This window comes from Pholis gunnellus (genome assembly GCF_910591455.1).
Source record: "Pholis gunnellus genome assembly, chromosome: 13".
NCBI lineage: Eukaryota > Metazoa > Chordata > Actinopteri > Perciformes > Pholidae > Pholis > Pholis gunnellus.
Window position 1 is genome coordinate 12485884 of NC_136540.1, and position 25602 is coordinate 12511485.

General features: G+C 43.1%; 1 protein-coding gene across 2 annotated transcripts in view; it reads left to right on the top strand.

Moving 5' to 3' along the window:
* aff4 (AF4/FMR2 family, member 4) overlaps positions 1 to 22069 on the top strand; it is a gene marked incomplete at its 5' end in the record, with an annotated part of 29186 nt that extends 7117 nt beyond the window's left edge. Inside the window, 21 exons of one of the 2 annotated variants that reach the window (XM_079171529.1) lie at positions 1546 to 1562; positions 5282 to 5417; positions 8446 to 9252; positions 9574 to 9612; positions 9753 to 9839; positions 10173 to 10200; positions 10301 to 10364; positions 10547 to 10642; positions 10951 to 11095; positions 11279 to 12026; positions 12141 to 12292; positions 13101 to 13186; positions 13522 to 13756; positions 14096 to 14193; positions 14563 to 14626; positions 15485 to 15621; positions 16201 to 16272; positions 16476 to 16569; positions 16741 to 16784; positions 17093 to 17310; positions 18106 to 22069. In XM_079171529.1, the coding sequence (XP_079027655.1) occupies positions 1546 to 1562; positions 5282 to 5417; positions 8446 to 9252; positions 9574 to 9612; positions 9753 to 9839; positions 10173 to 10200; positions 10301 to 10364; positions 10547 to 10642; positions 10951 to 11095; positions 11279 to 12026; positions 12141 to 12292; positions 13101 to 13186; positions 13522 to 13756; positions 14096 to 14193; positions 14563 to 14626; positions 15485 to 15621; positions 16201 to 16272; positions 16476 to 16569; positions 16741 to 16784; positions 17093 to 17310; positions 18106 to 18233 (3495 nt within the window). In that variant the 3' untranslated portion in view covers positions 18234 to 22069. Of the gene's footprint in view, positions 1 to 1545; positions 1563 to 5281; positions 5418 to 8445; positions 9253 to 9573; positions 9613 to 9752; positions 9840 to 10172; positions 10201 to 10300; positions 10365 to 10546; positions 10643 to 10950; positions 11096 to 11278; positions 12027 to 12140; positions 12293 to 13100; positions 13187 to 13521; positions 13757 to 14095; positions 14194 to 14562; positions 14627 to 15484; positions 15622 to 16200; positions 16273 to 16475; positions 16570 to 16740; positions 16785 to 17092; positions 17311 to 18105 lie in introns of those variants that run through there. The other variant, XM_079171530.1, reaches the window with a different exon arrangement.
* Between the last annotated feature and the right edge of the window lie 3533 nt (positions 22070 to 25602).

Consider the following 25602-nt stretch of genomic DNA (forward strand, 5'->3'; position numbering starts at 1 on the left):
TCCTTGTTCATTAGTGGGTGTATGTTTTGGCTCTGTGTGGAAGTCCACTTATTGGCAATTTGTTGTGGCTGTGCGAATAAGTCTGCGTGTCTACGCCAGAAGTTTTCAGCGATTTACTGCGCATGTGCGGAACAGGTCCTCCCAAGCGGACCGTAAAAACAAAACTCCAACACATCCATGATGTCCGCCGCAGTCTGTGTTTGCGTCCGTGTGAAGCTTTAGAAGTGATCAAATCTTAACAACAACCCTAAACATAACTGTGACAGCTGCAGAGACTCCAGAAGTGAAATGGCATGATGTTGCCAGTTTGTGTACTTAAAAAAAATAAATCCCTGTGACATGTGATAACACATTTGTCAGCATGTCATCATCATTGAAAATGTCTCCCGTTTTATTACAACCTGCGTGCCGGAAAGTGCCGGAAACTGCGCACTGTCTCTTTAAGAGGCTGCAAGGGTGCTTTGCCCTGTGCTCGGGCGTAGTGGGGGAGGGAGGGAGGGAGGGAGGTTGTTGACGGAAAGACGGGCCCTCATTGGCTGGGCCTTTACTGAGGGCAGTGACATCACTCGGAGGAGAGGCCCTGTGGTGTAAAATAACATGTCCTTTTATGGGACGAGGTGGATCGTTCCATTCTCGGAGAGAGGTGAGGTTTAGTTCCCCTCTCGCTGCTCCCTTTAATAAAGTCTTTCTCCCTGAAAAACTTCTTCCTGATTGGCCTGTGAGGCTGTTTTAGTAAATAGTTATAGCTGTAAGTCCGTCTTAGACAGAGCTCATTCATTTCTTTCGTGTTAATCCTTTATTCTATTTGATCTCCTTTTTGTTTTACTGCTCTTAATCTTGAGTTTGATCGTATATTAAACTGCTGTTAGACGTCTTCCCCCTCTCTATTCTTGCAGTCTCTTCTTTGATCTTGTACTAAAAGATGTAATTAGTCACACCAGACATAGAGATGTATTGCTATGTTTCAGCAGTCTCATCATCACTATGCTTTACCTAACTCGTATGCTCAATTTACTGTGATTTAAAAGATGACGAGAAGGAACCACCAGGACTGTCTCACACTCTCTAGTGGACAGGAGACTGTCTCACGTTCACTCTAAACATTTACACACTTACCCACCCCCCAGCCTCTTTTCACCTCTTGTTCTCCACACATGCCTTCACCTCAAAACACTACACAGACGAAAAGTAAAGCCGCAGCTCCCCTTTAGGCTTCACCTAGCGTGGGACTACCCCCGCTGTTTGCCGACGTGGTATCTCCCGAGAACGAGCCGTCGCCTCCCCTCTTCTAAGTCAGATTTGTCACCACTCCAAAGGAAATACATTGTACCTTCGAGTCGAGTAAAGAAAACTGTAGTTTACACTCTTCCAGCTGGACGCCCACAGATGCATTCAGGAACAAACAGTGCCAGGTTGTCGTCACGGGAGGAGGTTAGGCGTAGAGATTTAGGCTGACTAGTCATAACGAGAACACTTCTGAATCCTTGGGAGATCCTTTTTGAATCCTCCTCCCTCCCTCCTTCCAATGTTTCAGTGGTTGGGGCCATGGCCTCTCAGTCAGGGTAAGAAATGCATGGCTAGTTGGCTGCTTCACTTATTTCTCTTGGTGGGCGGAAAGAATAAAGCACATAAACTTCATTTTCACTACGTTGTACAAGTCTTGCTAAACTGTTTTTAGTTCTCACAGAATCCCAGTCCTGTGTTCATGGTGCTCAGATGACCATCAGCTCTTCCCTTTTTCTTTTTCGTTGATGGGTCCTGGCTGTTAGAAAGAAACCGGCGAGCTGATAATTTAGGTACAAAGTGAACTGCCTTTTTAACTCAGACTTTGACCTTTTCAGTCTGGCACACTGTTGAATCATTACAATAAGCACACATGGCTGCCACTCTTTTGATATTGATACATGTCATTTAAAATCATGTTGTGTAAGGAGTGATTTGCTGAGGCAAGCACTGTCCTCAATCTACATTGCCTCCCTTACTATGTTGGCAACTGATCAACTCTGTAGGGCTTGGGCCAAACAATTCAAGCCGAGGCTCATTTATGATTTGAGCCTCCTTATGGTTTTACTATTGAAACAAGTAAATTATATATTTGATAGCTTGTCCTGGGTGTTTCTCAAACCGGGTCTTATCCCAGACGGCCACAGGTTAGATGGCAGCTGAGTTTGTCGTTGTTGACTAGCGGTGCAACGCATCGTAAAACTAGCGGTTTGGCTCGTGGATCAGGTCTCTGATCAGATCAGCACAAAATGGAAAAACGTCTAGAGATCCCTGACCAAGTATTTGTTTTGCCGCTGATACTATTAGCCGATCATTGATGCTCCATGTTGGCAGATACAGATCCCGTTGTTTGATGAGCTGGTCTACAAGGCTCCAGACTTTTACATTTTTTTGCCACCATCCCAAAAATAAATTTCAACCACGCTGAGGTCAGTGTAAACCATCCAAAGTTCTAAATGTTATCCTTTTACTTTGTCGTAGTAGTTTATAGTGTAGGTCATGATAACGTTATTTACCTTTGCCCAATTCTCATTTTCAAGGCGACTAGAAAAGCATAAAAGCTGATGTCCTGATTGCATGTTTTTATTTCACACTGATTGTTAACGTTAAACTGCGTAATTAAGGGGAGATCGGTTACACCACTATTACTGAGTCACCTCTCATTTGTACACTTCACGATCTTTGTTGATGCCCCCAGATAGAACTGAGCCCTATTCTCAATCAGGTCGCCCTTAACCGGGAAATGAAATATAAAGGCATTGCATCGTTGAACTTCTCCATATTGCATAGTTTGAGTTTCTAGGCTGGTCGGAGGCCAACTTAAAAACAGGTTGTGTTCAGACGCTTGATCCATAGTCACACTGTCTCCTCACGTTGCCAAGTTTTTCACATTCTTTTTTTTTTGCTGTTCGGGCACTTATTAAAAAGCACACTGACTTTTTATCCCTTCCTTGTCAATGAAGTTATTCTGACATTGCAAAGGCACAAAAGTCAAACAGTCTGCTGGCAGAATGGACCGTAGCACTGTTTAAATACACCAAGTGCCCGAAAGGCAAAAAAAAGAATGTGAATGTGAAAAACATTGTGCGACTACGGCTCAAACATCTTTGATTATTTATAATCGGTGGAGATGTAGAAACTGTTATTTCGAGGGCATGAAACTGGCTTTTTCCTCAAACCACAGACTACATATAGCATGAAAGACATGTTCTGTTACATATGTTGGTACTTGTCAACTGGGGGAGGCCAAATAACCAACATCAAGCAAAATACACTAGGATGTGGTCGGAGTGAATGTACACTCAATGAGATCTTTTGTTGCAATTTAACTTGAACTTGTTTAGTTTTGGACGATGTGTTGTCTGAACCTGGTTCTCAGCTGTGCTGTGAGTTCAGAGACGAAACCGTGGGACTCGCAATGTTTTCCTTCTCTTCTGGACTCGTCTGCTGATAACACCGGTGTGAATGTTGTGTCTCCAACAGTTCACAGTGGCCTTGGGTCGCCTCCTGAGCTCTGGGTTAGCGTAGCCTACCTAGCTCTGCTCTGTAAATAAAGTTGCCTGTGAGGAGTGATGACTCAGCGTTGGGTGTTTTCTGATGATGTGAAACAGGCAGAGGCTTTGTAAAAGGTGTTGGTTGGGAAATTAGACTGACTGATAAGCTTCCAGATAACCAGTCAGAAGTTATGAAAGTATTGGCATGACTTAAGTCTACAATAGACTTCTGCAAATATCCCACTTTTTAACTTTGAAGCTTTTATGCATCAAAAACATTTAAGTATCATGAACTTGTGTTTGCCAAAGAGCTTATTTTCTGTGGAGTGGAACCAGTGCGATGTTGTCTTCCGGGGGTTGGCCTTTAAAGAATGCGTCATCCCTGCAGCTCTCCATATTCCGATGTGATTGCTTGTTCAGATCGGTTTTCATGTGAGAGCGGTGTGAGTTCTTCCAGGAAACTGAAGCCTCGTTTCACTGCATTCTCACGTTTTGATTGATTTCCCCGTGTGGAGTTGTTTTTAAAATCTTTTCATCCATGCGCATGGTAAAGCTTGATAACACCCCTGTGTAGTTTAGGAGGAGGCAGGGTGGTGTCTTTATAATCACACTGTCAACCGCGTTAAAACCGTTGTCACTGGAAGAGCCCGAAGCTGTCGACTTAAACCGAGATCCGACACACCTGGCTGATCATTTGCTCGTTTCAGGTTTTTGAAACGCTCCGTATTTGCTTTCTGTTACAGACACAAGTCTTCTTTGTGGTGGTTGCTCTTTTAAAAAATAAAACGCATACTTGTTCCGTCCAAATGGCCAGCAGAAGTTTTACAACTTGTTTAAAAAGGGCATTAACAGCCTTGTGTTTCATCCTCTGGTAGTGTAGACAGTTTTATTCAATGTTCATGCTTCTGGTGTCGTTTTGTCTCTCTGGTGTTAAACCATATGTTCACGAAGTTACAAGGTCTACAATGTTATGTCTGCACTACACACATTACAGTGAGGGCAGCGATGTGTGTTGAGCAGTTGCATAAAGTTTAATAGCAGCAGGTTATTTAATCCCAATTACAGGCTGATCTACTGTTCCTGAAAAGATTTGCATATTCTTTTCATGTCGAGTGAATGATGCTTTATCAATCTACTCCAAAACACATGAACTTCTACATTTGAATACTTTATTTTGTGAGAGAACAACCATTCAAATTGTAGTCAACAAACTTCTCAATGTATGAAGATGTTGAAGATGGCCGTTAGTAGTTTCACACTTACGTCGACCATCTGTACGAGCAGATTCTTTTCAGTAGAAGTAGACTTGTGCATATTGTCTCGACCAGCCTATTAGAGACTACTTCCTCCACAGGTCATGATGTTTGTGGGGTAACACCGATGATGAACGTCGTATTTGCGGCTTACCACTAAAGTGACTCAAAGTAGAGGGCAGTCGATGGCCCGTTCTGACTGTGTGATTTGTGGTGAACAGTTGGAAACTTGAACTAGTTGGTATTCATTTCCGAAACCAAGAACTCATAGCAGGAGAGAGAACTGCAGAGCTCACGTTGTTATCAGTTATGCTACCTCACTGTTCAGGAGTAACTTTTAGGGAAATTCTCACCGACCCACCAGGTGTTTCTTTCACCAACGACTCACTTTCACGATGCTGCGTCGTTTTATAGCCGCCCCTTGTAAAAAAAAAAAAAAAAAACCCCACAAGATAAGGAGTCTGTTTACAGTCCCCCTCCTCGGCGTGTGCTTATGTTGACTTGTTGTTGTTGTTCTGTTTGCGTTATTAGCAACATGAACCGTGAGGACCGGAATGTGCTCCGAATGAAAGAAAGAGAAAGGAGAAATCAAGAAATCCAGCAGGGAGGAGGAGGAGGAGAGGCCTTTCCAGCAAATTCACCTCTCTTCCCTGAACCCTACAAAGTGGTAAGTTTGTTTACCTCTCCCTTCAGCTTTCACATGAAATTCAGAGGAGTTTTGTAACAGTGACAGGAAGCGACAACTACACAAGCTTAGAGGAACATTCACGTTTTCTCATCACATATTATTTGAACCGTCATAACTACACCTTTTTTTTTTAAATATTTTTATTTTTTGCTGGCTTAGCTAAACTGCTGAGAGGAATGTTTAGCTTTACGGCTTCTGTGGCAAAGGTGGAAACCTTCTTTCTTCTGGTGTGTGTGTGTGTGTGTGTGTGTGTGTGTGTGTGTGTGTGTGTGTGTGTGTGTGTGTGTGTGTGTGTGTGTGTGTGTGTGTGTGTGTGTGTGTGTGTGTGTGTGTGTGTGTGTGTGTGTGTGTGTGTGTGTGTGTGTGTGCGCGCGTGCGTGCGTTCACAGTATCTAACATTTGTTTGACTTCCTACATTGCTTCAGTCTGGGGGGAAAAAAACTCAGTTGATTTAGTTTTTCTCTCCTAGTTGTTTTCAAGAAAATCCTGTTCAATGACGACGTGAACACATTTTGTGGCTACAAAACAAACAACGTCTTTGTACAAAACAAACGTTTTTTGTTTGTTTTGTTCTTTTTCACAATGATCCTGTAGTCTTGCAGCGCTTCATGTCCGAACACGCTCTGTTGTCTTTTTAATCAAGATGGTTTCGCACAAATTTCAAGCTGTAATTGGCTGATCTGTGTGCAGCGTAGTATGTGGTTACGTTAATCATAGCCATTAAAAAAACGGTAAGCTTTTCCAAGCATTTGGCTTAGATTAAATAATGGTTAGCTGTCAGGTAATCAGCTATCGACTAACTGCACAAGATACGAAAGAGCCGGTTGATTTGTCCACACCTGTCTTTAGTTGGCTGTTTTGTGGTGCAGCTGAAGAAGGTAAACATAAGATCACGCCAGCGTCCCCCCCCTCACAGCCACACCCCTTCCCCCCCCCCCGTGCTCACAGATACATATAGATGTAGGGCAGCCAGCTCCCTGCTCCTGCTCGGCTAGTATAATTTGTAAAGAGGATTTGAGTTCTCTGAACTGGTCTAATCTTTGCCACTAACCAGATTTGAGCCGAGGTGAGTGGCGCCTCTCCTTTAGCTCAGAGTTAGCCGTCAGAGCGGCAGAGATGGAATGCGTCCCGACAGGTTGGGAATAGAAAGGCGACCAGAGGTGAGCGGTGAGTGCCGACCTGTGTGTTTTGGACCACAACAAAGTGAAAGGTAGAAAGTCCTTGACCTTTTGTACTAGAGGAGAAAAGGCAGTTAGCAGCAAAAAAAAAGTGTTATTGTGCACGTTTTTGTTTTTCTGTCTTCAGAAACAATAGTACAAAACAATGCTGAGAAAGCCAACCTGTTTAAGTCACTGGCTTTTCTACACTTTGTATTTCTTGTCTCCTGCTTATGTCTTATGTAAGCTTCAGTTTGCCCCCCCCCCCCCCAATCAACCCTCTCTGTCATGCTCCACTAAGTGGAAGTTTACTGTGTTCAGCATTAAAGGCCATGTGTGCACGCAGCTGCAGCTGCAGCCTCCCAGATGTAGAGCAGCAAAGCAGTAATGCTTTTATGGTGCTGAGCTCACACACTTTTAACTCGGCTGCACAGAAGGATGAGCACTAAAGTATCGGTCAAATAGTGGTATCGGTATATTTACAGTACATAAACACTGTATATAGATGCATATTGTCATTCTTCAATTTGATTAAGTTGGCCTTTTTCCATTGTGCTAAAAGAAACTAAAAGAAAAGACGTAACTTACTAAATCAAAAAAATCCAATAATCACATTCCTGTTTGCCTTATTGCTGCATTTTAACCACAAAGATGAGGCAAAAATAAACGGGTAACAGATAAAACACTGATGCTGTAGTTTGTCGTTTTTGCAGGCGAAAAGGTCAACATGGAGGTAAAGCTCCTAAAAAGGTTTGTGAGAGCGTTTCTGCAGACGAAAAAGGCTGTACAATACAATCTGTAGTTGTTCTGTTCAGTCAATGAACCGACTGTGTAATGACTCAGGTGTTTCTAATTTCTTTTTACACTTCATTGTTTTTAGCATTATCGGCCACCATATGTGCCTGTATGTGTGTGTGTGTGTGTGTGTGTGTGTGTGTGTGTGTGTGTGTGTGTGTGTGTGTGTGTGTGTGTGTGTGTGTGTGATAAGCCAGAGTATTACCCTTGTGAAGTACTTGTATTTACAAAGAAGCAGCAGTATTTCTCCTCCACTGGCTGTTTTTAATCCAATCCTAATAAAACACAGCATTTATGTTGGAGCCACTAAGTAAAACAAAACATCCCATAAGAAGACTGGGCGACGCTCCACACGTGTGAGCCGAGCTGTGCTAGCAGGAGGCAGCGGCGGTGTGCATGTTGTGACCACGCTCGTTAACATTTCCTGCTACAGATAACGGCTTGTGTTTCCTCACCCCGCGTGTGTGACTCTGTCAAACAAAGTAGAGGTCTAACGCTCCGTGTGAAACTGGATATTTTTCGCAGACCGTCACGGGATGATTGCTCGGCAGGTCGGCTGGAACCTGTGGCTTCAGTGTGATTGATTAACCTCTGTGTGGTGGAGCGGTGGGCGGACTTATCTGTGTGAGCAGATGGGTGTGGACTGATCGGGGGCCCATTTTGAATGAGCTAACTCGACGATCTCTAATGTTCGATTGATTACGTTCTCGATGTTTTATGTAAAAGTGATGACACATGGTTCAGGATATTATTAGTTTCATTCTTTTTGTCATTTGAATTATGCTCATTTTTTCATATTTTGGTGAATTTAAGTTTTTCTCTCCAGTCTGATGGAAAGTAATTAACCCAAGTGTTGAACTTGTGCCCATAATGACTGTTTTCTCTGCCCCTCTTCTCTCCTCTCTGCTTTCCCTCCGTTTATTTCTCTCTCACTTATTATCCTCTCAATGCATTTTTCTCTCCTCTTTTTCTCTTTTTTTTCTTCATCATCGTCACACCGTCTCCCCCCCCCTTCCCCACCTCTCCCTCCCCCCTTTCTCTGCTTCTCTCTTCAGTCCAGCAAGGAAGATAAACTGTCAAGCCGTATTCAGAGCATGCTGGGCAATTACGACGAGATGAAAGAGCCGATTGGTGACACACTTCCTAAGATTGGCGGTAAACCATCTAACAGCTCGTCTTCCTCCGAGGAGAAATCGGGCCCACCTTTGTTCGGCGGGGACCAGCGCGGCGTCGGTAGCGGTGGCAGCAGCCAGAGCAGCAAGTGGACCCCCGTTGGCCCCGCGGCAGGCGGATCTTCGTCCCAGTCCCAGAAGCGCTCGGGACTCCAGGGCGGCCACGGTAGCCAGAGGAGCAGCGGCAGTAGCGGCGGCAGCAGCAGCGGCAGCCAAAGACACGGAGGGGAGGCGCGGGAGAAGAAGTCGAGTAAACACAGCGGGGGTTCGGAGCACTCCAAGTCGCACACGTCGAGTCCGGCCAAGGGCTCGCTGAGTTCCTCCGGCGGCAACAGCCACTTGCGAGGCTCCTTGTCCGCCGAGCAGCACCACAGCAAGGAGCGATACCGCTCCAAGTCCCCGCGAGACCGAGAGGCCAACTGGGACTCTCCCTCACGGGTTCACACCACCTTCCCCACCGGACAGCACTCGAGTCAGGCCTTTCCCCCCTCTCTCATGTCCAAGCCCGGCTCCATGCTGCAGAAGCCCACAGCGTATGTGCGGCCTATGGACGGCCAGGAAACAGCAGAACCCAAGAGCTCGCAAGCGGAAAGCTACAGCGGACAGTCGCACAGCAGCACCATGGGAGAGATGAAGTCCAACAGCAAGGCCTCACTTTCCAAACTCAAGATCCCCTCGCAGCCTGTAGAGGTGAGGCTGGTCTTCAGGCTTTCCATAAACTATATGTTAATGTATCACACTTCAGGTATAAAGCTTATAGTAGCAGACATTGTATATAGAATATACTGACTTAGAATGGCAGCGCAGGTTTTATGTTTGGAGCTTGTATTCGTAATGACGTAATAACAAGAAGAGATTACCTCGCAGCATGTTACACTTGGTCTGATTGAACTCTCGGTCTAATAAAATGCCTTTGGAGTGACTCATGCTACTCCCAATGGAAGCCTCCTCCCACCTGCAGCACTGACCGTCATGTTGAAAACGTGTTAAACATGCTCCTTCTGTCTTTAGGGATCTGGTGACGCCAACTGTGTCGATGAGATTCTGAAGGTAATTGTTGTAACAATCCCCGTCAGTCCATCCTAAGCATTCAGAGAAACCCGAGTCAGTGAAAGAGCACTTCTTATTACTCGCACTTTACAACTAACTCACATTTTTCCCCGTGTGTGTTTATTCTTTCTTTCTTTCAGGAAATGACTCAGTCGTGGCCCCCTCCGCTGACGGCCATCCACACCCCCTGCAAAACAGAGCCCTCAAAGTTTCCATTCCCCACCAAGGTCAGCGTTGCACCAGTGCCTGTGTTTACTGTTTGACTCAAACGATGTGTCATGTGTTGTAATGCGACTTGTTTGGTGCCAACAGGCCGTACGAAGCAAATGCAGCCAAAGCAGAGGAACCTTTTTGTGGCCGTCTATATAGAACTATAAAGTGATGGGACTAGAGATTGATATTTGATCGATTTTAATAATCAATAATGAAAGTGGTTTGAACCTGCTACGGGCTAATAAACATAAGCTCAAGGAGTTCCCTTTTTAAAATTGATTTTTTATTTATTCATTGATTGTTGGAACAAACAAATAATTCAGAATGTCTTCTTTTTTCCACCTCAGGACTCTCACCCTTTCCCAAGTGGGCACAGTGAGTATCTCACTCATTTCTGATTCAAACCCAATTTAAAATAAATATGTGTTTATATATTTGATATATTTGTTGCTCATGAGTTTTGTTTGTTTTTTAGAGCGAGGTAGTTCGTCCAAGAGCTCCAGCAGCCACCAGTCCAAAGCTTGCGATGACCAGCCCACGTAAGTGCTTCATCCTTTCTCATTGTAAGTTTATGTTTATAGCTTATTAAAACAAATAGTTATGACGAGGTAAGAAACCAGACAGGCATAGATGACCTCGGTAAGTTGTGTGGACGGAGCCACCGTTTACGCTGCTGTAATAAAATACAAAGATTTAATTCAGTGTCATTGCTCCATCTCAGTGTACTACTAGAAGATGACCTGAAGCTCAGCAGCAGTGAGGACAGTGATGGAGAACAGGACTCTGCCAAGAACGCCTCAAGGAACACTTCAGCAAGGTAAACCACAACACACACACGCGTACGTTTGCTGGGGCGATAGCATCAACATTTACACACATCACGTCCACACCTTTCACAAAATCAACAGTGGGCGTTAGCAGTCACAATACCTGCATTGTGAGGCAAATGTTGCCATCAGAGATTATCAGCATGTTGAACACTTCAAATGCTCCCATGGAGCAAAGAAATGTGTCCCCGGAATTAAAGATTTATAACGCACAACATGATTCGGTTGTTTGTACGCATCCTTCGGTGTGTACTGCACACACTATAATGCCGTAATTCCAATCTTTCTGTGACGACAGCAATAACAGCGAAGGAGCGGAGCAATCCAGGGATGATTCGAGCAGCCACAGCGGCTCAGAGAGCAGCTCGGGCTCCGACAGCGAGAGTGAAAGCAGCACGACGGACAGCGAAGCCAATGAGCACCCGCGGCCCGCCTCTCCGGAGGTAATGACTGACCAGCAACTCTGTTCAAAGATGATATGGTCCTCAAGCATCATTTTCAATGGAACTGTTCCTCTCTCTGTCCACCCTCCATTTAGGTTGTAATAGTTACAAGGCATCATATATACAGTATTTTTCACTCACTAACACAAAGTCTTTGCTGTGTGTTCTCCTGCTCCCCTTCAGCCTGAACAGCCCATGGCCAACAAGTGGCAACTGGACAACTGGTTCAAGAAGGCCAAGCAGTTCTCTCCGGCCTCTCCGGTGGACAATGTTCCGACCAAGTGCAAGAAAGAGGGCAGGGATAATGGCTCAGGACGCGGCTATAGTAGCCAGGGGGGGGGTTCAAAAGACTCGGCGGCACCCACCCCGAGCAGGGACCTACGGGCGGCGCAAAAGGGCGCGGAGGGTGGCCGCGGCCGGCAGAAATCCCCCGCCCAGAGCGAGGGTGGCACAAATCCGCGAAGGAGCGTGGGTAAGAAACAGCCTAAAAAGTCTGAAAAGCCCCCAGTGGTGGAGGAACCCAAGGGAGGCCTGAGGGTGGAGAGTGAGCCGGCTCCAGAGATACCTCCGCATCGGCCTAAAGCTGCTACAAAGGGTTCCCGCAAACCAAGCATCAAAAAGGAACCTAAATCTTCCCCGAGGCCCACTGCGGCTGCTGTCACTACCGCAGACAAGCGCAAGGCCAAGGCGCCCACCAAGACTTCCCAGAAGTCCCGGGAGTTTGTCGACACGGACTCGTCGTCGTCGGACTCTGAGGGGAACGACAGCATCCCGTCCTCGTCGCAGACGCCCAAGTACACCGAGAGCATCAGGACCCCCGTGTGTGTGTTTTCTCCAATGGAAGAAAAAGAGCTGTTGTCTCCTCTCAGTGACCCTGAGGAGCGCTACCCTACAAGGCAGCCTCAGCACCAGGTTTTACTAGTGAAGATAGGTTAGTCTCTCTTGTTTTACACTTGTCGGGCTGGAGTGCACACTCCCTGAAGCTTTTCTTTTCTTTGGACCGAATTAAAGCCTTCCCTTCCTTTTCCTTCACCATTTCCTGTAGATCTCAGCTTGCTGTCGAGGATCCCAGGGCGGCCCTACAAGGAGCCTGCAGAGATAAAAGTGGAGAGGGACGACTCTCTAGACCGGGACAGCAAAGACTTCAGCAAACAGAGCTCTGAGAAGAGCTCTAGTAAGGCCAAGAGGAAACACAAGGTATGAGGCTGGATAGAGCAGATTCCTGTCTGTACTCTCTGCTGTTTTTATTGATCTTAAAATGTACCTCTCGCTTTGAGAAGAGTAAGGGTGGCGTGTTCTAGCTAGCTCCTAGCTCGCCTGGACCAGTTGGTTCGAAAGCTGGAACGTTTCACCCCGAGGTTCTGGTTCGTTTGTGCCTATGTGGACACAACAGGCGCACTCGGATGCAGGGCGGAGATTGTATTATTAAGATAATTTAATCATGTTAACATGATGCGAGGAAGCGTTTTGAGGCAAAGCTTTCCAGGTTATGTTTCTGACCAATGAGAGAACAACTTGCTTGGCATGGTTTACTGCTTTTGGACTGCTCTTGAATGTTGTCTGGTGAACAAAAGCAAATTGAGGAGCAAATGCAACAATTGTATCAAATTACTCCCTGAGCCGGAACAAATCAAACACATAGCAGGTCTGAAAACGCCCTAAAAGAATAGTTAAATGGAAGATTTTCATTTCACTAAACAACATGTAGATTAAGATTAAACGGATTTTCTATTTGGATCTTTTTTTCATTATTGCGTTCAAAAGGGAAGTATGTCATCATAGCTGTGAAACTACCAAAGAAAGACTTACAATCTGTAAGTGATATGTTTGTGTGGAACCATTAAGCATTGGCAGAAGGTTGTACTGCACTTCATATGAGTTCATGTGTGAAATTGCAAATTTCTTTGTCATCAAATCCTCCAGAGGCATGTACACATACACATACACACACCAGTAAATCCTTTAATGTGTCTTCTAATTTCCTGCGACCTTTGTGTCTTTTTAGAACGATGAAGATGGCACAAAGCCAGAGAGCAAGCGCTGCAAGCTAGAGGAGAAGTCCCTATCTCATCATAAAAACAGCAGTAAAGAGTGAGTATTCTTCCTTTCACACTTGGTGTGACAGTAGTACTTCATTTCTTTACAGGCAACATGAGGCTTTCTTTTTCGCTGTTCTTACAATTCACAAAATTGAACTCTCGTTATAAAAAGCTCAGTGAAATGACTTGTTTATTACTTTAAGCCGCACCTATCAACCTTCATGATAATGACCTCTCGGCTATGTTTTCAATGTTGATCTTGAACGTTGATATGTCATTTTTTGAGTGTTAATATTTTGTGGTGTGAGGTACGGTACCGCAACACATCCGGTCTGTTTTTTAAATAACATGATACACGTGTTACAATGACCATTCATGTCCCACCAGGTCTAAGAGGTCTATGGAGAAGAAAGAGGAGCCCGCCCCCTCTCCTTCCATGTCGGGTCTTCAGCGGACGCCCAAGGCGGAGCATCCGAGTCGAAAGAGGACGGTCAGCCAGTCCTCCACCTCTTTGTCCAGCGGGACAGGAAGTGGGAAAGAGGGAAGCCACAGCACCAAGGGCAACTCCACCTCCAAGCACAGAAAAGGAGAGGACAAGGGACGCAGCACACGCGACGGCAAGGTGAGCATGAGTAACCGTATCCCCCCCGGCATTGTGGGTACTAGGAAGTGCAAGTGCGGTCTTTCATCAAGTTTGCCGACTGTGCAATGTTTCCAACCCGAGGAACTTAAATAACGAAGCACGTTGGAAAAAGGGTAGTGGTCGAGAACATAGCCGCGATATAGGTCTATATATTGTATATGCCCAATATCCATAGAGCACAAAACGTTTCTCCAGGCACCTGCAATCTCACCCTTTTCTCCGTTTTATCCTCCACTACAAACACCAGGGCCCCCCCCCACCCCCCTCTTTTTTTTTTTCTCCTGAAACTTTATTCCCTCTCGCTCGCTGTCTCCGCAGGAGAAATCCTCAAAGGGCTGCGATAACCAGCTGGCTGTGCCTCCGCTCTCCACGGACGGCTCCAAGTCTCAGAGATCCAAGCTGGTGTTTGAGGACAGGTAAGAGGAGCTCTTTCCACTGCGGATAACCCCTCAGCAGGGTGTGCAGAGAGAACTGCTGTGGGGGATCTAGGATTGCCTTTGATGCATAAAGCTGCAGGAGGTTTCGGGAGGTCATGCATAGATGTGCCTGCATGCAGGAGAGATGATGTAAATTTCCATTTTAAAAGGCTCTCTGTTGGGAGGCTGTGTCCTTTTCATACAGAGGTAAAGAAATAACATAGTCTTGCCTCTTAGTTTTATTGTCCGTTCATGGTTGGAATTAACGAAAGAATAATGAGTTTTTATGTATGTCTGTGCTTAGTGTAAATGTATGCTGTTTCAGGGAAGTAATTACATGAGTTTGACCTGTTAATAATGTTGTTTCAGGGTCCATTCGGCAGATCACTACTTACAAGAGGCCAAGAAACTGAAACACAATGCAGATGCACTGGTGAGAGCGTGAGCTTAATGCCTATTTACATGTGTAATGGAGGTGCTGCAGAGTCAGCTGCTGCATGCAAAGCAGTGAGAGCAGAGGTGGTTAAACGAGGACTCGACCTTTTAATGTAAAACAACACGGAGATTAATGCTTGGTTTAGCAACGGAGTTACATTCTCCTTTTATTGCTCATGTTTGTATGATTGTATAACATTTATTGTATTTACTGGGAGCTTTACCTCAGACACAGTCTTAAAAGTCCTTCTTTCTCTGTGCTCTGTTATTGAGCAGTATGTTTAAAAATAAAAAGGTGACTATATTTAAGCGGCGGGCTGGTATCAGTGACTTACCTGAGATACTTTGCTACATGCTATTTCCACTCAAAATTCTTGAAAATGTTTTGCATTTTACAGTTTTTTGTAATTTAAATACTCCGTCTGAAGAGAAAATAACTTACGTTAGACAAGCAAACCTACAAATAAACACAAAACCTATTGATGAGAACTAAGCGATCATATTTTACATTATGGATATGCTTTTATTTTATCTATAATGTACGTGTAATACAATTCTTTAACCCACACTACAGTTCATTAGTCCACGTCTCTGATGTTGTACATTCCATTTAAAGGCCAACGCATGCATAGTTGAGTTCTTGCTGCTGTTAAAAGAGTTTATTGTATTCCACACCAAACCATGTGAGTTTTGCAGCCATGTCAAATTAGCAGTCATGTGAGCAGCATTTAGGTGGGCACTGCTGTGACGGTTTCAGAAAGAAGTGCAATATTAAACCAGTACACGCTCACCAACTCGGGACGCGCCGCCATCAGTGATTTCATTGTCGCAGTGTCCCCGTTCCCTCTCTTTACAGTTGGACCGCTTTGAGAAGGCCGTTTACTACCTGGACGCTGTGGTGTCGTTCATTGAATGTGGCAATGCTCTGGAGAAGAGTGCTCAAGAAGCAAAGTCTCCCTTCCCCATGTATGCTGAAACGGTGGAGCTCATCAAGTAAGGACAAACATTGTCACTATTTAAAGGGGAACGCCACCATCTGTACACATCAGTCTGTTTACAGGTGTTGTGTGGCACCACTGCCTTTTTAGGGATGTTACATGAGTCAGCGTGAGTTGTGGCTGAGGACTAAAAGTTTGAATATGAAAACAAACCTGGTGGTGTAGAGTTAGACAGAATTGAGCTCACCGGACCTCTGTAGCCGGCTCCTCATCTCTGCTTGTGGCTAGCGGTGTGAGGCTACTTTACCTGCTACTAACATTACACACGCAATATCCAAATGAGCTGACGCTGGTCGAGTTGAATTGTGGGTAATGTTGCCGCCAGGTTTTGACAAGAAAGACGAATGTTTGGAATTAAACGGAGGATATCTGGTTGTGCTGGAGCCATGTTTCTTTTTTTCTTCTTCCATTGTCAATTCATGTTCTAGAAGTGCAAAGTCAGGGTGCAGAGTACTCTTTTAAACAGAAAGTCGGTGTGTTACATGTCACTTTTTATTGAAATGAATGTTTCTGTAATGACATAAGCGGTTTGTTCTCCAAGGAACTAAAACATTTGTTCCGTCTGTATGTTCAGATACACTATGAAGTTAAAAAGCTACCTGGCCCCAGATGCTACTTCAGCAGACAAGAGGCTAGCTGTGCTTTGGTAAGTACGCTGTCTGACAACAGCTGATGTATTTCATGTTGAAGAGGCGTCGTCCTGTCCTTAGCCTTCAGTTAACAGTCCTCAAAGCCTGAGCTATTTGATTGGAAGGAGGGATGTGTGTTTATTCAGCCCACCTCCCTCTGGTCATTGCCGTCTTTGCATGTTTCAGATCTAAAATGAACCTTTTTTTTCTCTCTTTGCAGCCTCCGATGCCAGTCTCTCCTCTACCTGCGGTTATTTAAGCTGAGGAAAGACAGCGCACTAAAATACTCCAAAACCCTCACCGAACACTTAAAGGTACTTTTTTTTTTTTTTTTTTTTTTTTTTTTTTCCTGGAAGCTGAAATCAAGTTTGGCTTGGCAAACCGTCAAAACCAAAAGAAACTCAATATGCATTCCATGTATGTATTTTACGTGAATGTGTAACCTGCTTTGTACATAATGTTCTTTCCTTCATTTTGTTTGACAGAATTCTCTGAGTAACACCCAGGCTCCCTCTCCTGGAATGGGAAAGTAAGTCGCGTCCTTCTTTGCTGTTTGGAGAGGAAACGTGATTGTAAAGGACACATCTGTTTCCTGCACGTGTTGAATGTTGAGAGAAAATAAGTTAGACATTTCCCCGATGGTAAAAAGTTTTAGACTTTCACAGAAAAAGAAAATTTTGACGCTCTTAAGTCGTCTGCAAATACATAAAATCTCCCCGTCAGGGCTGATTTATAGTTTAACCCCCATGCGTGTTTTTTAGACTAAAACAACTTGCCGTGTTCCCGTTTACCAGCACTTTTTTTCACCACCGCGCTCTTCTCTGTTTCCTAATTCAGCAAGGCAGCGGGTATGCCCTCTCCCGTGTCTCCCAAACTGTCGCCGGGCACGGCCGGGGGCTACTCGTCCGTCAGTAGCAGCAGCAGCGCCAGCTCGTCTGTGACCATACCTCAGCGTATCCACCAGATGGCTGCCAGCTACGTCCAGGTCACCTCCAACTTCCTGTACGCCACCGAGGTCTGGGACCAGGCGGAGCAGCTATCCAAGGAGCAGAAAGGTGAGCTACCTTTTTAAAACCAGGTTTTGGGATAACATTAGCGGATTGTCGTATCAAGTGGGGACCAAATGAAAAGGGGGAATTCCTGATCGATCACAATACTGAGAAAGCATACTTATCGGTGTTACACCCACCAGTCTTATTCCAAATCCTGTCATAGTAAAGCATGGTGCTTTGCTTTTATGACTTCAGTGTTACAGCTGGATCCCACATGTTTCACCACTTTTTTTTATGGTAATGATAATATTCTGGAGGTTTCCTACAATTCCAGCACTTTTAGTTTAACAAATTAAATATACAGTCTGACCATTTAAGAGACCTCCGTTGTCTTTCCCCGTTTCCTCTCTGCTGTCAAATAAAGTTAAAGATACCCTGAAAAATGAGCTTTTGAATACCATGGTAATTAGCTAGAACTCCTAATGAGTACTAACAATTTAATAGTGCTGAAACGATTAGTTGATCAACAGGAAACCGTTTTGTTAGTCAATTATCTTTTTTCATTTATCAAACATGCTGGTTTCAGCTCCACAAATATAAGAATTCTACATTCTGAATATCTTTGGGTTGTGAACTGTTGGTCGGTTGTAACAATCAGTTTTAAGACATCATCTTAGGCTCTTGGAAATCGTTTTTCACTATTTTCTTACATTTTATAGACCAAACATTGAATTGATTATTAAGAAATAAAGCACAGAAAATGAGAATAATGAAAATATAAATGATGTTGCTTGTTTCCATCTTGAGTCGCAGGCTTTTAAACTGACGCTGCTCTCGCTGTGTCTTTTTGTTTCCCAGAATTCTTCTTGGAGTTGGACAAAGTGATGGGTCCTCTGATCTTCAACACCAGCAGCATGACAGAACTGGTGCGTTACACGCGGCAGGGCCTCCACTGGCTGCGCCTGGACGCAAAGCTTATTCCCTAGCAAGGACTCGTTCCCTGCTTGCTGCTTCCTCACACACACACACACACACACACACCTCTCAGCTTCTTGAGTTAAGGAACATGTGCTCAAAGACGGTCACGCATGCGCTCACAGACACACATACAATGATGTACTGTACGCACACACACACACACACACGATGAACTTCTCAGACATATCTCCAACACTGTGTCCATTTTCTACACCAGCTTGCCAAAAACACTGAGCACTCTAGAGCATCTCACACCGTCGACAGCACCACACAGGGAGAAACATGGGGAACTGCAGCACAGGAACGGAAACAAAAGCTTGTCGCCATGCTTCATATATCGGCATTCTTACAATCTTTGCCGTGTTTCTATCCGTTTGGCATGGAGGCGCTGGGTGAACTATTTGCTATGAAAAACGCTTAAAAAATTAGGGGTTTTGGTTTTTAGGCTACTTTGGCTTTTAACTTTTTATTTGACTTTGTTTCACCAAAGTACCTCCCATGAACACCAAAGGTGCTTTAAAATGAAGGTTTCTCTTTATCATTTTTGTGCCTTGTATGTGAGTGACAGGAAAAACAAACCACCCGTCATATCTGAATACATTTTCCCTTTTTTTTCTTTTTTTTTTTGCTTTAACTAATTTTATGCATTTTTTTAAAAAATATTTAACCGTTAACGGAAGCTGGCAACATTCATGTTTTTGATTGCAGTCTTTCAGTTTTAAATCAAGTCGTGTTAACACATTTTAGAGCAAAGATGGAGTTGGCCACAAATGAAGCTACATTACCGCCATCTTGATTTTTATCTTTCCTGCAGAGTCTCCAGGCGCTAAAGCTTTAATCTTGGAGCGTGCCCACACTATTTAAGAACGGACCGTAGGAAGGGCTACCGTGCACAGCAGATTAATACTTCTGACACACACGTATTTATAAATGTTCTTACTCATCAGTGTATTAGTTTTTAAACCGGTGTCGTTTTTATTTTCCAGAATCATGGACTCATTTTAACCCTGCTAGAAAGGTTGAATGTTTGGTCAGTTTGCTCAAACCACCGTGGTCCGGTTTAATGCAAGGAGCAGCCTGGCCTCTAGGGGCCGCTAGCGGGGCCTTTTCGGCTCTTGGCCTTAATAGAATTGATCGCGACAATGTTCTCTCTAAGAGATGTTCTGTGTTTGAAGCTCCAGAATACGAGCCTCTTCCTCTTGACATGTTGTTCCACTCGTAGCGACATTGTTCACTTGAGATCTTTTCCTCGAGGCAGAGTGACTTCCAGACAGTGTTATTCATCGTTTGATCCCTTGTTTGCTCAGAGTGTATTTTTCTAAGGAACAGCAGGGAGTGTCTTAAAGTATTGAAGATCATTTCCACACACACAATGCAGTTATTTAAAGTGCAGTTCATAGAAACCGGGCCTGAGTGACCACTAATTTGGCACAACAAAAAGCAAGTTCACCTGTAAGGAAATATTTAGAGAGGCAAACTCGTCAGTGTTGCATTTATAGAACAAAGAGTTTTAAATCTATCATTATATATTTCGAAAAAGAAGTGTAACGGCCAATATAGATTTTATTTATATACCAAGCAGTTTTTTTTTTTTGTTTTTGTTTCTTCTTCTTCCTCTGGCCTCGCAGAAGTCTAACTTTAACAGGGTTGAACCAAGGGTTATGAGATGCAAAGTATTTGTTTGTGTATGTAATTTGTTCCTATTTAAATTTGAATCACGCTTGTATTACCAGACGGTAGATAAGAACCGTGTCGTCTAGTTGTAACAGTGTACGCCAGCTGTCCACATATTACATTTCTCATATTTAATAGTTCCGGTTGTCATCGAGGGAAATGTGGACGGCAGTGTGTTTTTGAATGAAGATGTTGACGTTACACCCAAGAGTTCAGTTGACATTTGGGTGTTTGTTAACGGTCAATGACATGAAGGACTGTGCTTTTATTTAAATTTTTTAAGTGTGTTTTTCAAGCTCACTTCCTCCTAAAACATGCTGGAAACCTTTTAAGCCTGGGTCGAATAGTATTCATGGAAACGTTTCTTCAAATTTCAATCATAAATTTGGTGTATCGTCACTTTATTTTACACCCTTTTCATCTCACTTTAAGGATTTAAGCATTTGACCTTTTTTGTTTTGTATTTTCTTTCGTTCACTGGCTCCCTGGCCTTACTTGTAGGAGGGGATACTGTTATTTCCTCTGGCACTTGAAGAAGAGAAAGCCAGAGGGGGTATTATTTTAATCTATGCAGGATTTTTACAAAAAAAAACAAAAAAAAAAGAGGATCCGTTTCTGTGGAAACACTTTTTTTGGCTCGGGATCTTTTTCCCCTGCTTCTTTTTTTTTTTTTGCCTCAGCGAGAAACCTGTTTAACTCAAATGTCCAATGCCTTTAGCTTTTTGCAATTTTGTGTACTGGTTTAAATATATATATACATATATGTATATGTGTATGTATATATATATATATATATATATATATATATATATATATATATATATATATATATATATGTATATATGTATACGTGTGTGTGTGTGTATATATAGATCTGTTTTTATAACCAAACACAGATGGCTTGAGCCATTTTGTACTTAAAGCTGGAGGCCACTTTTCTCATGGGGATTCCTCTGTGGGTTTCGCCAGCGCAGTCAATGTCTTCATACACTGGTACACTTTGTAAGTACAGGTCCGCGCCTTGTGTTCCCGACACTATCTTGTAGTCAAATGTACAAAATTTAGATCAATTTTTAACAGTTTGCTACTCACACGTATTTATTTTTCTGCCCCCCTTTTGCTTAATATTTTTTTTTTTTTCTATTTTGCCATTTTAAAGGAAATGAGGAAGATGTAAATGTATCGGGGTTGTTCATGATGAGATTTCATTGTAAGTAGTAATTAATATTAATTCTAACTTGAAAGAATCCAGGGTAAGATTAATAATTTTTTTTCTTTTTTTTTTTACATTCAGTAGGAAGATGTTAACACTTGCATGTTTCTATTTAAATACAAATGTATAAATTGTAAATATAACATTTCTTTAAGGGTGAATTTCTACTACAGGTCGACATTTTTATTGAAATTAAAAAATGCTGTAAATACATTTGTGAGATACTTTATGCACATTTCCCCCCCCACCTTCTTCTTCCAGGCTGTTACAGAGTACATCTCTTAACGCTGTATATCAGATTCATTTCTCAGTCCCCCTCTTTTCTTACCGTGCTCGTATTCTTTGTCTTCTGCTTCACTTGTCTCCCAGTACCACGGTCGCCACATAATCATTAATGTCTCTAGATCCAAGTGTGAATACTTTTGTCTTCTCTGTATTTGATATGGAGGCGCGTACTTTTCATGAAATGTATATTGTTGATCTCATGGGATGGATGGATGGATGGTGTGTACAGTCCGTTAATGTAAAACCACGTCTGTTTCCTCCTCACCAGAGAGAGAGAGAGCGAGAGAGAGAGAGATGTATTTACTATGTGTCCCTTTTGAACAATTGGTCCAACATGTTTTTTGAAACAGAGGTATTTCTCTACAGGTCAAAACAGTTGTAGCAGTTTATACAGTATGTTGTATAACATCTTTTTTCTAAAAGTCGTCTCTAAAGTGAGACCAGCAGCATACACTATGTACAATAGTCTAAATTGGATTAGTTTTAAGAGAACTGATGATAGAGATACTATATATGATGGATGCAATATGATTAAAGGTACTCATTGAGTTTGATCTTCAAACTTAGGTTATGTAATTTAAAGCATTCTTGTGAAGTGAGTATTAATTGTGACTAATGAGAGTCTGTCCTGAATATTCTTTGTATTTTGCCGTATTGAGAATAAAATATATATGGATATGTTTAATTGAGTGTTACTCGTTTTGTTTTAGCAGCACGAGTTGGTTTTAGAGAAAGCAAAAGAGGGCTTGAGTCATCTGGTGTCTTCAGCTACGTCTGGACCTGTTAACCTGATATTTAAGTTGGCCAGCGGGATGTAACGGGAGGTGTTTGGGGGAAATAAGGGAAAAGTACCTGACAACCTAATTAAGACAATCGTTTTTTGTTTTTTTAATTTGTACATAATTTATTGAACAATGAACGTAAAGATGCCCTGAAGGTATTGTAAACAAATAAAATGAATGTTTACAGTCCCTGTTTACTCAAATGAAACACTGTCTGCCTCCTTATGTACTCCATAGTGCTACTGGAGGCCAGGAACGTATTCTTTTTCCCACAAAACTGATGATGTTGTGGGAACGCAGCTGGAAATGAAGTAACACTTTTCATAAAGTCTAAACGAATGACATAGGCAACGCCGCCTAAACATTTTGTGGGCAGACTTCAATTGGAAATAAGCAGAAAATGTCAGCTCATTTTTTATTTTTTTACTCCGCATAACTTATTGCAATGCATTGTATTTCATAAACCCATAGGTTTTGTTTACAATAACTTTATCTGCAAAGTAACTCCTGTAGTTAATTAACTGTAATTGAGTAAAAAGTATAATATTCTCCTCTGAGATGGAGAAGTATAAAGTGGCATTAAATGCAAATGCCCCAAGTAGAGTACAAGAATGTAAGTAAATGGACTTAGTTACATAGCTACAGCTAATTGGAGTGCACTAACCTACTTGTGCAGCGCTGTGTGACCTGTATTCTAGTTTCACTTCTGGGTTCACACATTATTCCGACAACAGGGCCGGCCTGTGCCTCAGTTCTCCGAGAATAAATTGCCACCAAGTGGTCATGAGTTGCTACTGTCGTTGCTGTCGGTCTTATCTTGTTCAGCCTTGTTATTACTGGATTGCCATTACATTCCCTGTTGGTGTTGTTGTTGATGGTCATGATTGCAGTGGTGACATCACTGTCATTGAAATGATGACAGTGCGAACAGGTAGGACGGTGATTTGAAAAGACGTCACAGTCCTACAGGTGATACGTTGAAAGGTTTCCTGGTTGTAATCTAGAGAAGAAAAAAAATGTATAAAGTTTAAACCAGCAATCCTGTACAGTTATTTGTATAAACAACAACAAACAAGCATTCACCAATACAGTAGATGGCTTTATGGTCGAATTGATGGTTTTAAAATGAAGAAAAAATGTACAATACAGATTACAGGGCAAGTAAAATAAAACTGAAACTGGATCCAAGTCATGTCTTTTGTGTTTTTTGCCACTATATTAACACTTTGCTCATAATTACATTATTTTGTACATAGTGTGTGACTTAATGTAATTGGAACGAATTGTAAACCTGCCCTAAATATAAAATGTATAACATAGGCTACCTGAAAGCATCTGTTCCAATATGTCTGACATTCAATAGCAACAACAAATATTTCCTGCAGGATAAAATAAAGAGTATATTGGTGGTGTCCTAGAAGATAAAGATAACAACATATTTAGTTCTACTGAATCCTGAGCCATACAAACAATGCAGCCTCAGTTGTGTCTATTTCAACAAGAAATAGATGGTGCTTGGTTAATCTTTCTGTGTTTGAAACAAAGGTATTCAAAGTAGTTTGTATAGCTGTGCATTGCAGAGCCTCTTAGGAATGATTAGCTCCTTCCAATCCACATTAACTCTTATGGAGACTGATGCTTTTTTTTCTATATTTATTTTGCCTTGACAGTTTTTACTTAATTGAAAGATTAGCATTTTCCTTTAAAGCATGAATATTTAATTAGTTAAACAATTCACTTACACCACATGGGTTTCATGAGTTTAGTAGCCTAATGTCACTGCTCTATTTAAGCTTCTGCCTCTTTCCAGTGAACTAAAGAACATCAAAACAATACAGAGAAATTCCCCTTTTCCACTCCTCCGCCATTGACACAAACTGACCAATAGGGTGTCGTGTAATCCTAAACGTGCCCGCCTCCCGCCGCTTCTGATTGGTCAACGTGGTCATCTGTTACCTTTCATCCGCTTCTCCCTCTTCAGGGCATAAGGTGAGCTCACTGCGAGCGATGGAAAAAGGAAAGCTCATTACCGGGGTGGGCGGTGAGGCACGTTAGCCGTTTACAAAAAAAAAAAAGTGAATCTGTCCGGTAATTTATGTTGTTGTTGTTGTTTTTGTTTTACCGTAATTCACTCCTGAGGAGAGGAAAAACGCACCCGAGAGAAACAAGGAGTTGAAAGCAGCGGAGTGACCGGGAGTCAGCAGGTACGTGAAGGGGACTTTGGTAGCAGCAGGTGCTTCCAGTATCGCTGTGGCTCTGCAGTTTCGGTTGTCAACTGTCAACCTGTTGCAGACTATTTCCAGTCAAAACAGCTGCAAGGGAATCGGTTATCTTGAATACTTCTTTTAAAAGTTGTAATTCTCGTCGGGAGTCAAATAAAATGTCCTTAAATACGCTACAACTGATCTCAGCTCAGTTCTGCGAGGAGCAAACGCAATTAGTCCCTGTTAGTGTTCATACTGGTTTGTTCTATTTTTGAAAATAGTAGGCTGTTGCTGCTTAATTTGCATGTTGTAACGTAGTAGGTAAATTGTAAGTTTTAATATATTAAAATGTCTTTATTCTCGTGTTGGAGGCCTTCCAGGGCTGCAGTTTGGTTCCCCTCATATTTGTTTTATCTTTAGCTATAACGTGACACATTCAAATGTCTGTTAATAGTTTATAATAGATGATATTTTAGAAAAAATATAATTCTCAGTTCACACCTTAAATATTTTGGGATGTTTACAAGCAATTCAATGGGCTCTGGGGAAACAACGAGCAGAGTCATTGATGATGAAGATGATGCTTAGTTGCTGTTATCACCACATTTAATTGCCATTTTCATATAATTTCTATGTTGCACACAACTGCTGCAATATCAGATGTTCACAACAGCACTGTGAGAACAACACTCTTATTGTCCTTCCTTAACCTTATCTCCTCGCCTCAAATTGATACCTGGCCCTGAATTATGCACAGGAGGGCCTTTCTGCCTAATGACTGCACTATGTTTTATTTAAAGTGGGGAACAAAAGGCGCCCGTGGCTGTGGCAGTGTTGCTTAGGGGGGGGGGGGGGGGGGGGGGGGGGGGGGGGGGGGGGGGGGGGGGGGGAACCAGACACTGGTGTTTTGTGCTGTGGCTGAAACTGAAGCACTCATGCGGCGCATTTGGTCAGATGGTTGGGAACAGGAGGAGCACACTGGCCCCTCTGTGCTGCTGGAGGAGGAGGACGAGGAGGCCGCTGACCCGGCTCGACTCCGCTGCACCCACACGGTCCGACCTGGACCCTGACCGGAGACAGTTTGTGCAGAGGAGACGTGCACGTAGGTGTAATGCATGCGTACGTACAGACAACTCATAGAGGCGTGCAAACCGCAAAGCATGCATCCGCCTTCCACACACAGGTGCAACACCTGTTGTCCCGAAAGTCATCAGAGGTT